Consider the following 13,681-nt stretch of genomic DNA (forward strand, 5'->3'; position numbering starts at 1 on the left):
AGAAGAGGACATTTTGGCAGGTAAGCGTAGCTGGTTATAATAATAATAATTTATTTATACCCCGCCCATCTGGCTGGCTTTCCCCAGGGACTCTGGGTGGTTTCCAACAAAAGATTAAAAATACATTAAAACATCAGTCATTAAAAACTTCCCTAAACAGGGCTGCCTTCAGATGTCTTCTAAAAGTCAGATAGTTATTTCCTTGACATCTGATGGGAAGGCCCTCTGCCTGGTTCCCTGTAACCACTTCTCACAGGCAGGGAACCGCCAGAAGGCCCTCAGAGCTGGACCTCAGTGTCCGGGCTGAACGATGGGGGTGGAGATGCTCCTTCAGGTATACTGGGCCGAGGCCGTTTAGGGCTTTAAAGGTCAGCACCAACACTTTGAATTGTGCTCAGAAATGTATTGGGAGCCAATGTTTGTAAAGGCGGAGTGGGTTTAGGAAAATCCATACCAGATGAAATCTCTTAGCTTAGCCTGCCTCACAGAGTTGTTGTGAAGGAGAAAAGGGGAGGAGAACCATGTAAGGCAATCCTGTGAGGTGGATTCGGCTGAGAGGGAATGACTGGTCCAAGGTCTCCCAGTGAGCTTCATGGCCAAGGGAGGAGTTGAACCCTGGTCTCCAAGGTGCCCGTTCAAACACTCTAACAACACAGGCTTCACCATATAACTCTGAAGACAGAACCACCTTGTGGTGGTGGTCCCCCCCCCCCCCCCAGTTGCTCCAACTCTAAATGTCTGGATGTATTGTGAGCTTCTTTGCAGACACAAAAGAAAGGGGAATCACCACTGTTTATTATATCATTGCTCCTTTATTTTATACACATATATTTACTTGCATAATTTTTTTTTTAAAAAACCCCACACATTCACAAACAAGAGCACCGCAGTTAGGGTGAAAATGGAGCAGGGAGAGCCTATATTTCTGTCTCTATGCTATATGACATCTAGAAGTATAAAAAAGGCAAATTATGAAAATAATATTGTAAATTCATTTCTTTTAAGTACATGAAACTAAACTCTAGTGCTGAGCAGAAGGGGAGAGAACGTTGTTGTCTTTTTAGGCTGAAGGATGTGTCCCCTGGTATATATTCTCTTTTTAAATACTGGTTCAGCAACCAAAACTGAGGCAAAATAACATATTTAACACTCCACTGAACATGTATGTTCAATTTTTCTATCCACCCCCCCCCCCATAAGAATATCTTGCTATTTTTTTCTCAGCAAGAACACTTAAAGCAGATTATTAGGCACTCAATAGAAGGCAGTTTTCAAAGAAGTGTAAAAAATAATAATTAAGCAAGCTTATTTTTCAGGAACAATATTGCCCTAAGTGTAATGTTTTGCTTTTAAGAACATTGCAGGCAAGGATTTTTAATCCTTAGGTGAATAATTAAAGGCGCTTTTACAGCGTAGATGCTGTTTTTCAGGATAGCAAATTGTTGGCTTTAAGCCCCCCAAAGAGAGTCATTTTTGCTTTCAACCTCCAAGAAAATACTGCTTATTTTGCTAAAGGCAACTAGAGGCAACTTCTGAATACAGAGGAGTGAAGTCCCCTTTAGGGATTCAAGGCACTGCGATGGTCAATGGCTCACACACGAGCACTTTTGAGAACGGTGTGCCTTTCTGTCACCAAAAACCATCAACCAGAAGCAAGCACGTTGCCTTTAATCTCTCACCAAGCAGGATGAGTCTTTACTCCCCAGACATCAATAAGAATAAACCATAGAATAAACTCTCCATGGAGGTGGCAGAGGCAAACTTTGGAGAACGAGCCCTGCAGCCCTGCTTCTGTGCAGCTCCTGTGCATTCTGACATAAGCCACATGCAGCAAATTGCCCCTTTGTTTCAGAGACCTCTACAAGCATATCTCAACTACCTTTCAGGCATCTGTGTTCATTAGCAGCCAACAGCCCCCGAGTGACATCTTGCAAAGTGAGACAATGCCTTTAAGGCTCATCAAAAACTTTTCTTTTTTTAAACTGCCAGGCAAATATGTTAATTAAAGGAGAGGTCTCTCAACCCTTCCTGTCTGCAAGCAGAGAGGTCTGTTCTCTCAAGGCTCCGGCACTTTTAATGCCCTCTGAGCCCTAGCCAGGATCCCCTTGCCCTTTGAAAAGAAGATGTTGGTTATACACATTTGAGTAAGCCAGGGTCCTCTCTCCCTACAAACACGCACACACACCCATGCAACTTTAAGAAATGCAAGCTGGCAGCCTGGACAGAGAGCTGTCATGAAGGTGGCAGATTTCGTGGCTGGTGAAGCAGCATGCATGCAATGGAAAAGAAAGAGGTGTCGTCTATGAACTGTGCAAGAAGAATGCAGGAAGGTCTTGTGTTCATATAAAAACATCTGGAATATTCTGGGAATATTCTGGCAGTCTCCTTCAATCAAGGATAATGCCCCCAGTGCAATTCCCCCCTCACAGGGATGTGCACCTCCAGTACCACCATTAGAAAACAAACAGCACCACCCTCAAAACCCTGAATATTGGAGCTCTTAGCTAGCCACAGGGAGTGGCAAAGGACAAGCATGCAAAAAGGAAACGATGCTTGTGCAAAGGGCAGGGAATGAAGGGGGCAGAATGAGCATGGGAAACGTGAAGCGTGTGAGTTTTTGAAACAGACACACTTGTGCAAACAGCGGGGATGGGGGGAGAAAAGATTGAGCATGCAACAAGTGACAAGCACAAGGCAAAACCAAAAAAGGTTAACTGGGAAGGAGGAATGTAAAAATGTGAAAAGATTAATGGAAAGGAAGAAAAATGGAAGAAAAGAGTGGAAGAGACGAAAGCAAAAAAGAAGAGGGTGGGAGCATGGAAAAAGATGGGAAGGCAATGCTTAAGAGATGCCTTTGCTTTCCCCTTCTGCTCCCCTTCCCCATCTCTTTACATCCTCCCTCCTTCTTGACCTTCTCTGTCCTGACTCTCATTGCCACCAGCTGTTCTCTACCCTTGGATGAATATCAGCCGTGCAGAATAGACCAGGTCAGCCACGTACACCAGGAGATTGATGGCTGTCAGGACAGCTATAGCAACAAGCTTGTCCCAGTCACACATTGTGGTTGAACTGCAATAACGGGGTCGAGACGAACTGCCACCATGCTTGCTGTCAAACTTATAGATGGGCCAGATGATGGTGGCTGTCGCGTACATGAGCACAGCCAAGAGCGTATAGCCACTGAGGAACTTGTTGAACGGACACGGCAGCCAGCCAGTGCATTCGCCAATGCAGAGGATGATGACCAACAGCGAGAGGATGAAACAGATGCAGTAGACAGCCATGCACCACTGGAGACCTTCTGGTCTATCGTAGGAAACCGGATCGCTGATGAAGACGAAGATGATGCAGGCAATAAAGGTCTCCACCACCTTGAGCAGCCCAGGGACGGTGGCCATGTAGCCAGTGACTTCTCCTGGTTTAGCTTTGGTTATGCCCACCTCTGTGGAGTATGCCAAGAAGGAGAGGCATGAGAACACAGTGGCAGAAATGAGGTACGGACGTTCTCTGCGGGAGGGATTTTGGTTCTGAATGTAGGTGACCGGGTAGATGATGGAAGCCGAGAGGCACATCAGGGTGGCATACATGGCGAATGTGATGGGGAAGTTCTTCCAGGAAACTGGCATGCGGTGCTGGAGGCCGGCAAACTCCACCACCAAGATGACAATAGTGATGGCGAAGGAAGCGCACCACGAGAACATGCACCAGTCGCCATTGCGACTATGCCACTTGTCGATGTGGACCACCAGGCTGAAGGTGACACACGTGAAGAGGACCTCCAGCAGACGGACAATGCCCAGCTGAGAGGTCAAGGCGGAGGTGTTGCCCACGGACTTTGAGCGGGTTACCGGCATCGTGCAAAGATCTAGGGGAAAGAATGCAAAACACACAATGCAAGATTACGATGGAGCAGTTCATGGCCCAGTAGTCAGGGTGATGATCTGGAAAGTATCTCATTACACTCACTGATTCACGTTAGTTCAGGGTTGGGGAACCTGTGGCCCTCCAGATGTTGCTGGGTATGGCTCCCATCACTTCCATCCCTGTCTGCATCCCTACAACATCTGGAGGGCCACTGGCTCCCCATCTCTGCCTTCAATGTTGCTGTCTTTCGGAAAACCAGTGTGGTGTAGTGGTTAGAGTGTCAGACTAGGTCCAGGGAGACTCAGGTTCAAGTCCCCACTCACTGAGTAAATTTGGGCCCACAATGGTCTAATAAAAATAAAAAACCTGGCAAGAGGACCACGTGCACCATTCCTGAGCTCCTTGGAGTAAGGATAGGATATAACTGCAATACATACCTGTCCCGTCCTGTTACCCAATCTGTGACGTGTATGTTCCCAACAGTGTTACTGCCCCTCTCTCATGATAGAAACTGAGGTTACCCCCACAAAGCAGAGAGCAACAGATTTGCTCTTGCCATGGAATAAATATTAATGAGAGATTAACATCTTTAAATAAGTGCCTAGAGCAGTGGTGTAGCGTGGGGGGTGCAGGGGGGGCCAGCCGCACCGGGCGCAACATCTGGGGGGGGTGCTCGCACTTGCAGCTCTCTGCCCCTACCTGGTTAGGGGGTGCAAATTACTTGCCTTGCCCCGGGTGCTGACAACCCACGCTATGCCACTGGCCTAGAGTCTATCAAAATAAACAATGGCAGCTGGATATATGATGCCAGACACAAATTGTGATCCACCAATGTTCGAAAGAGATATCTGAGCTGACTTCAGAGAATCCAGATCGGTATCAGATGCCTGGCCAGATATTGCAAGCCTCAGAACCACCACTCACCTACAGCAAGAAAGAAGTGACCTCAATAAGGTTGAGGTTGGAAACGCTTGTGGTATAAAATAACGCTGGGGGGGGTTATCAGTATGGCTGTTACCAGGACAACAAAACTGTTTAGCAATGCATGAACAATGAGGAAGCAGATGTGGGGGAAGAGTGCAAGGGGTCTACCAAAAGGCGTGCCCTCTCACATCCGGAGCATCACCACAGAAAGTGCAACAGGAAGCACCTCAAAGAGGTAGTCGCTCTGGCTGCACGGTCTTATCGTTTCCATCATTGTGCTGTCTGTGCCAATTCTGCTGGCGTGTTTGAAAGTTAGCAGCAATCGCAACAGGGGTCAGCAGTGCACAGGCATGGAGAGGCTTGCAGAGGCTGGGCCCAGCCACTTAGCTAAGCCCCTCTCACTCTCTCTCTCATATACATACACTGGTCTACCCAGAAGCCACCTCAGATTTATTAATTGGGTGTATTTGTCTTTTAGGGTACTAACCCTTCCAAGGCGGCTAGCAAAGAGTCCATAAAAAAGGTGTAACAAAATACTTAGACCTTTAAAACTACCAAAACCGGCAGCAGTTAGGGCCAACATAAAAGCAAATGTGGGAAAAAGGTTGAAGAATTCCCCCCCCCCCCCCGCCGCTGCCGCCCCAAATCCAGTTAAAAGCTGCCAATGAGGGGACTTAGAAATGGGCAACATACAAAGCTGCCTTCTTTGGGTCCATCTGGCTGAATATTCCACTGACTGAATATTCCACTGACTGGCAGAGGCTCTTCAGGGTTCTCCCAGTCCTACCTGGAGATGCAAGGGATTCAACCTGGAACCCTCCTACCTGCAAAAGAGATGCTCCACCACTGACTTAAGACACTTCCCCAGGCAGGAATTCAAGCATACACCCTCAAAATAATGTAAGAGTTTTAATCATCCTGTTCTCCTACTCCCAATCAGCATGGTTAAAGAGCATGCCTTTCCCACCATCTGGCTTTCAACTGACTTTCTAATCTCCCTTAGTGATTGTGTGCTATTGGGAGAGGGGCTTGCCTTCAGCAATGCGTTTGTTGGGGGTCCCAAGACTACTCCAGAACCCATTGCGCCAACAGCACTGCCCTTTAGACGACTGGTGTGGTGCCACAGTTAAAATGCTGGCCTAAGATCAGCGAGACCCAGCTTAAAATCCTCACTCATCCAAGAAGTACACTAAAGTAACACTTGGCAAGTCATAGTCCTGCAGTCTAACCTACCTCACAGGGTTGTTGTGAAGGATAAAGGGGGGGGGGAGGAGGACCACATGCCTAATCCTGAACTCTCTCAGAGAAAGGACAGGTTTAAAACCACGCTTCACTGAATTCACACTTCCTCCAAACAAATATACAAACCAGAGCACAGCTATCTTTCGAAATTCATGTTTCTCTTAATTTTGCAACGCCGTTCCAAAAATAACCATATAAAAAGGAAAGCGTACAAAGATTACATTAGAGAAAAATGTACAGAAATTGCTTATATCTATGAAAACAATATGCAAAAAAAGCCTGTTTGGGTAAAATGGCATACAAAAACACTCACAACAGATGTGTATAAATCTTTGCATGTCTCTTGAAAAAAGTACATGCTGATGTGAAAGCATGGCAAACTGTACTTGAATTATAAAAATGAAAAGTGGGGCGATGTGTTTTTTTTAAAAAAACAAAACCCAGAATCTTTATAGACCACAGACATGTTGTTAGAGAGCGAGATAACTCTTATTTATTTTTAAACTACTTCAATGTTAAGTTCTCCTGAAGACAAAACAAGACGATGGGGAGAGCCAAGGTTGCATTTCCTGAGTTTGTTTGAAAAATAGCTAATGCAGCCACAGGATATGACAATAATTTGGATCATGACTGCAATGCAGAGGAAGGAGGATTCTGTAGTCTCCCCTCGTCTCTCGTGGGGCTAAGCATACAGGTATCCCACTTGGTACCTCAGCCTGTTTCAGTTAAGTCTAGCTACAAAGGACTTAGGAGAAGTTCTTCCTAAATTTTAGGGATCAAACATAAGCTTAGTGAAATGGGAACAAAACACACAGAACATTACCATAGGGATATGTTTTAAGGGATAAGAATTTATTTTCCTTCTCCCTTGGAGGAAGAAAAAAGGCTATAAAGTAGCCTGGCATCAACACCAGTATCCTTTAGGCGCCAGGCAGAAAGATTATTATGTACCCAGGCATTTGAAATGTTAGCCTTAGTCCCTTTTGAGGTTTTCTCCCCTGGCTTCCTGCTCTTTCGCCTGTTTTCATTATTATTGAATTGCTCAGCTTTTAGATTTTGCACATCATCCTGAAATCTACCATGGCAAAGGGTGGCATATAAATGTTTTAAAATAAATGAGCATAAATAAATAATATACATAAACATAAACAAATAATAAATTAGCATCAAAAAGGTGTGGGGTGTGTGGCTAATCCAGCCTTTGCCACTGAGGGCATCCCACGTGGTCCTTAACCACTAAGAGCAGTGTTATGCAGGCATAACCAGGTATCCTGCTCTACAGAAGACGTCCTCTCTGTCTGGTTTAAAGATAAAGATATAAATAAAGATGTATAAAAATAAAATAAATGCAATGCAGTAAATAAATGCAATGCAAAAATTCATTTCTTTTAAAAAAATCAACAGTGAGCATCTGGACAGCAGACTGAGCAGGACACAGAGGAGCTCCACCTGGCCACAGTGTTTCCCACTAGAGCAAGACATCTCTCAGACCAGCCTACCTCACAGGGTTGTGGGGAGGATGCAATTGGAAAGTGGGGGGAGAGAAACCTTGCACACCACCTTAAGCTCCTAGGAGGAAAGCTGGGATATCAATGTTTTGTAACAAGATGTACAAATCAGTAAATAGCCAGTACAGTGGTATCTCGGGTTAAGTACTTAATTCATTCCAGAGGTCCGTTCTTAACCTGAAACTGTTCTTAACCTGAAGCACCACTTTAGCTAATGGGGCCCTGCCGCTGCCGCTGCGTCGCTGCTGCACGATTTCTGTTCTCATCCTGGAGCAAAAGGTACTATTTCTGGGTTAGCGGAGTCTGTAACCTGAAGCATCTGTAACCTGAAGTGTATGTAACCCGAGGTACCACTGTATATGCAAATCTTATGCAAACCTGCACCATTTCCTTTTATCCCATTTTTAGCGATGCATTTCTTTTCATTTCCTCTTTTTTGGCAACGCAAAAAGTGGTCAGTCCTAACTGTGACTTCCAAACAACTGGGCGAGAGCAGATGGGAATTCCTAGGGGAGGAGGGTCTGGAAAAGCATCTCAGCTGGGTTAAAATTAGGTTAGAGGCGTTGGGAGCAACATTCTCTCTGTGTGTCTGTCGGACAAAGGCAGAACTGCTCTTGGCCTTTCATCAGGGGAAGACACTTCCTCATCTGGATTTCCTGCAAGGGCCCAGGCAAGGCCAGCAGGCAGAGATATTTGCCTGGAGGTGGGGGGTGGGAGCCATTTGCACTGTTATCCATATAAGGCCAGGAGAAAATCCCGCTTTACCCAAAGTTGGACATTTGGTTTCAATCATGCGCTGCTTCCCAGCTGGAAGGGAGGGGGGAATGCTCTGGCTGGGCTCACAGCCATCTCCTCTGTCTTCCTTCTGGGCCATCTCTCAAAAAATCACAATTCCCTTCCCTCCCTTTTAGAAGCGGAGGACAGTTCCCCCCACTACCACCACCCCGCCTCCATCAGCAGCTACAAGTTCCTTTCCTTGTTTGTGTTTTGGAGGCCAGAGTCCCTTTAGCCAAGATGCTGGTTTGGGTGGGCGAAGAGGTGGAAGGGAGGAATGGCAGAAAGAGAAGGGGAGCAGCTGTGGAAGGAGAGAGGCGACAATAAAAAGGCGTTTCAAACCCTGCCTGGCATGTCGCAAGAACCTCTTCTGAGCTACCCACCCTCTTCGCATTTGGGTCACTGATTGGGCAAAGGGGTAATCAAAGCAGTTGTGCAAGTCGTGCCACAAAAGTAGGGTTGCCCAGTAAAATCTAACCAGCCTGCCCAGACAAATGCAGCTATGTCAGTTATTTGGGGGAAGAGACCAAAGTGGGGGGGGGGGCAGGGAATTAAGAGAGAGAACCAGTTTTTGTGACACTTTCCTGTCCCGTTTTCCAGCAGTCATACACAGGTCCAGTTTATACATAACAGCAGAATCAAGGGAGTAGGGACCTTTCTTGGACAGTGCCACTTCAGGCTGCAAGGAAGGACCTGCCACTGCCACACACACCCCTGCATTCCTTGCATTTAGAAAACTAGTGCCTCGTGGAGAGTTTAACCCTAGCAGGCTGGTTTACTGTGGGCAGAGGACCATTTTCCCCCTCCAAAGCAGCAGCCCAAGATGTTACTCCCTGCCTGCAACCTGAAAAAGTAGATTCCATATTATTCCCCTGTGCATATGAACTGAGCGACTATACAATCCCAAATTATTCCAAGAGCATTATCAAAATCCACCACTACAGCTTTCAAGGCTTTAAAGAGGGAAGAGTGCCCAGAGCTCTTTACATTATCATCACATGGACAACAGGGAGTGGCTAAGCTTTTTTTTTATGCTGAAGGCTGCATCGCCTTGTTGCGATGTTTCTGGGGGTTGCATGTCGCTGGCGGCTGTGCCCAAAGAGTGGGCATAGGCAGGTCATGCCCATCACACACTGAGTCCCCCCATCAGCTGATTTATGTAGCTAAAAATACTAAAGCACCTCAGCAGTGCTGTTGAAGGCTCTTCCAAGAACAAGAACCGGATTATAATCTCCATTTGGCAAATGATAGGCAGCTGAGAGGGCAGCAGGTTACTTAAGGCTGCCCTTAAAATCCATGAAAGAAGGAGTGTTTTCAAGCAGGGTTGGGGAGCCTCTCTCAGCCGGGGGCCACACTGTCGCAAGGAGAAGCTTCCTGGGGCCGCATACCAGTGATGGGTGTGGTCAGAAAAAGAGATGTGATGCTCAGGGATGTCAAAACTAGGCTACATTCCAGGCATGCAAAGCAGGACATTTCCAGCTTCCCCATCCAAGCAAGTAAAAGGGACAAGTGCATCTCAAGACAGGCAAAAAAGCATTTGAGGAGGACTGGTGTGGAGAGCAGGCTGAGGAGAAAGGTGTGGCCTCAAGAGAGCCTTGAGGACCAGACTGAGAAGACTTGAGGGCATGGGCGTGGTCAGAATTTATGTTGGGGGGAGGGCAGAACCTCAGTTAGTTAAGTATTTTTATTGATTTACAGTGGTGCCTCGCAAGACGAAATTAATTCGTTCTGCGAGTTTTTTCGTTATGCGAGTTTTTTCATCTTGCGAAGCACCACTGTGTATTGACGGTTTCCCATAGGAATGCATTGGCGGTTTTTAAAAAAAGGCGCAAGACGTTTCGTCTTGCAAAGCAAGCCCATAGGGAAATCCGTCTTGCGAAGCAACTCAGAAAACGAAAAACTCTTTCGTCTTGCGAGTTTTTCGTCTTCCGAGGCATTCGTCTTGCGAGGTACCACTGTACTTGATTCGGGGGGGGCAGCTGCTCCCCCTGGCTATGGCCATGCTTGAGGGCCACATTTCACCCTTATGCCTGAGGCTCCCCACCCCCAATTTAAGGCAAAACTTCACATGATCCATTATCTATATGCAATGCAGCATGATGTAACCTCTCACAGCTCTTTAATGCTACTAAGAAGGCTCTCTGAAGAAATGGCTCTGCGGTTCCAGTAAGTGACACAGATCATTATCAAGAAAGTATTAGCTAACTCTTAGCTAGAAACCTTGAGCATACAAGGAGGAAATGCCCAAGGTAGGGAACTAAACATGTGGCAGAAGGACAGACACACACACACACACACTCCTGCCCACTTCAGATAAGGAGGCTGGGAAATGGTCGAGCTGTAGGAGAGGTGCCACCCAAGGGAAATAAAGAGCTAGGGTCTTCATGACCAGATTGCCCAGAAAAACTCAAATCCCGTGAGCAGGATGAGAGTATAATGGGAAGGCAAGGTTGGGAGTTTGGGATTATCTGGACAAGGCATCTCATGAGGTGAAAGAGATCAAGAGGGTATTATGGGATGGGGGGTGATTCGAGGTTTGCATAAATAAGGCTCTCTGGGAACCTCTCCTTTTTAAGTACTAAAAGCCATGAGACATTCTGAACATTTCATCCTATAACTTTCCAAACATGATGATTTATTGATCAGCAAATCAAGACACCAGATTTGAAAAAGGAATCTTTCCATGCAACTGGAGGAGAATGGAAGAAAACCAAAGGTTAATATTTTAGAAAGTTAGTTCCAAAATATGCCAGTCCAGGCGGTTTTCTTTTGCACTAAAGCGTGTAAGTGGAGCTACAGGTCTTCAGTACATGCCACAAGTAGCTAACAACAGCCTCCACTGGCTAGAAAAGTCACTGTGCATTAAAACAGCCTGCAGGCTTTTGTGAAGTCTCCTTTACAAAAATGCATCGCACACTCCGAGGTATGCTCTCTCACACCGCAAAGCACGCAGTACTGTCACAAATGCACATCACACATGTATTCCCCCCCAAATGGCACAAACTATCAATCAAGGGAAATCAGCCATCCTGCTGGGCACATCATGCATGACATATGCAGCACACAGACGCTGTGAAACATGACTTCCATCTTGAGAAACGCAAACACTCCCATTGTGGCCGCACCCCATGGACAAACCTGGGAATTATAGAAACGTATCTGGCACAGTTTGTGCAGAAACAAGCCCCACTGCGACCAATGGGGCTTGCTTTTGAGTATTTGGGATTGCAACTTCTCCGGGATAATTTCCTGCATGCGTTCCAGAGAGACAACCATGGTTCTCTTGGGTTTCTAAAAGCCTTCTGGCAACAAAGGTGGACAAACTACCCCAGAAGGAGCACGGCAAATCCCCCACCAGAGGTACTGACCCTCCCCTTCTGCATGGCCTTAGGTATATTTATTTGCCAGGCTTCTTCCTTTAATGGTTTATTTTATTTCACCCCTGAAGTGTTTCTGGTGCGAATTGCGCTTCACTGTCAGAGCCCTGTGGCACCTTAAAAGTCTTGTTGTTGTTCTTACCGATAGTCACACCTTCCAGAACACACCCAGGCCAGCATGCCCTGCTCTGGCATCCCTACACACAAACAGCTGCCAAAATTAGGTTCACAAGGCATTCCATTGTTTCTATTATTGCTACTATTTTTAAGTCGGCCACACCTACCCCTCAAAACTAACCAAACACTATATATATGGGTCTGGTGACTTCTGTTTTAGTGTATCTGAATAAGTGTGCATGCACACTAAAGCTCATACCAGTAACAAACTTAGTTGGTCTCTAAGGTGCTACTGGAAGGAATTTGTTTGTTTGTTTCGACAAACAGCAAGTGGATCACTTAAAAAAATTAAAAATCAAGAGGGAGAGGTGTTATTGGCATGGTGTGGTGCCCCAAAAATGGTGATGCACAAAAAGTTCATAAACAGAGCAGCATCCTAAGGAAATCTCACGGCGGTCACGCCCTTTTCCCAAGTTGGCAGAAGCTGGAATACACACCATTCCTCGGGAAATCCAGTAAGCTCCCAGCCACCCACTCCCCCCAATATCCTGGCTCCCAGCGCTTCTTGGGTGTAACTTCCCACGGACTTTCCTAATGAACCAGGAATCCGGGCGGGTTCCCTGATTCTCCCCCCCCCCCCTCCTAGTTTTAACCCTCTGGAACCTCCTCTCGGCTCCCCAACTCTCTCTCTCTCTCTCTCTCTCTTCACTGTATCCTTCCCTTTCTCCTACAGAGAACCCAGGAATTCTGGCTCGAACCCCTTCGCCCCCAGCGCAGCAGCGCGCCTCCCTCCCTCCAGCACCCAAGACTTTTCTTTCCTGAAGAAGCGACTTACTTCCAGAGCGGGGTGGAGAGTACACGTCTGGAAGGTAGCCTGAAGGTGGGCACGCACGTTGCAGCAACCGAGGCTGGGAGAAGATGCTCTGGTCTGATCACGGGGAAAACGGCAAGACGAGGGACTCGTGGCTGGGACAGGAGGAGAGAGGGGTGGGGCGAGTCCCCCCCCCCCACACACACACAGACAGGCAGGCAGGAGGTTGGGAGAGGGTGGGCCGTGGGCGGAGACAGGGAGGTAGTAGAGGAGGCGGGGGCGGCGAGGAGGAGAAGGCGGGCGAGGTCGAGGGGAGAAGACCCGGGAAGGCGGAGAGGGGACTTTGTGTTATTGCTGTTGCCGGGAGCCAAAAAGTACACAACGATACACACACCACCGCACCCGTAAGGAGGGTCCCCCAAGCTGACTCAGACAGAAACGATTTACGGCTCTCGACCCGGCTACTCATTACTCAAAGCGGCCAGCCAGATGCGTGCAAGACGCTGGTGCAGCAGCAGCAGCAGGGCCTGCAGGCTCGTTGGGCGCCCGGCGCTCAAAGCAACAGGCGTTTTGCAGGCACGCTGCGTCTAGCCGTGGAGGTTTCATTTCTCCCGCGCGGTCGAGAGTTCCAGCCCTCGCTGCATTTTGCTTTACTCTTTAATCCCGTGGCAGTGAGTTCCGTAAGCCAACTGGGCACGCGAGACGCAGAGATGTCATTTCCCTGCTTTCCTTCCCCCCACCACCATTTTTTTTATTTTTTACGTGTCCTGACCCTCTGCCTTTAACACCGGAATGATTTAGCCGGCGGCAAAAGCCCCCGACACCCAGCACGCCGTAGAGACAGAAGTACTGAGAGGAAACTTCGTCTGCCAGATCCAGGTGTGCGAAAGGCTGGATCAGACCGCTGGGGACCACTCACCGCGCTACAATTCCCATCACCTTCATACCACAGTTCCCAGGATTCCTTCTGGGGCGTGTGTGCTTTAAATGCAGGGTGCATGCATAGTCCAAAGATCTACCTTGCCTATAAACAGATGCTTCTAAAACGCACCCAAGGTCAGGAA

General features: G+C 47.4%; 1 protein-coding gene across 1 annotated transcript; it reads right to left on the reverse strand.

Moving 5' to 3' along the window:
* Nucleotides 1-792: 792 nt before the first annotated feature.
* MYADM (myeloid associated differentiation marker) lies at nucleotides 793-13,116 on the reverse strand. Its single transcript, XM_083411649.1, has 2 exons — nucleotides 12,642-13,116; nucleotides 793-3,865 (listed from the first exon to the last, which is right to left on the reverse strand). The coding sequence occupies exon 2, from the start codon at nucleotides 3,852-3,854 to the stop codon at nucleotides 2,949-2,951; it is 906 nt and encodes a 301-aa protein (XP_083267775.1). The 5' UTR covers nucleotides 3,855-3,865; nucleotides 12,642-13,116; the 3' UTR covers nucleotides 793-2,948.
* Between the last annotated feature and the right edge of the window lie 565 nt (nucleotides 13,117-13,681).

Source organism: Podarcis tiliguerta, assembly GCF_965153285.1.
Source record: "Podarcis tiliguerta genome assembly, chromosome: 13".
In the NCBI taxonomy this organism is placed as follows: Eukaryota; Metazoa; Chordata; class Lepidosauria; order Squamata; family Lacertidae; genus Podarcis; species Podarcis tiliguerta.

What these genes read in the sequence shown, in the direction of transcription:
- MYADM (XM_083411649.1), bottom strand. Translation starts at nt 3,854, where the DNA reads ATGCCGGTAACCCGCTCAAAGTCCGTGGGCAACACCTCCGCCTTGACC.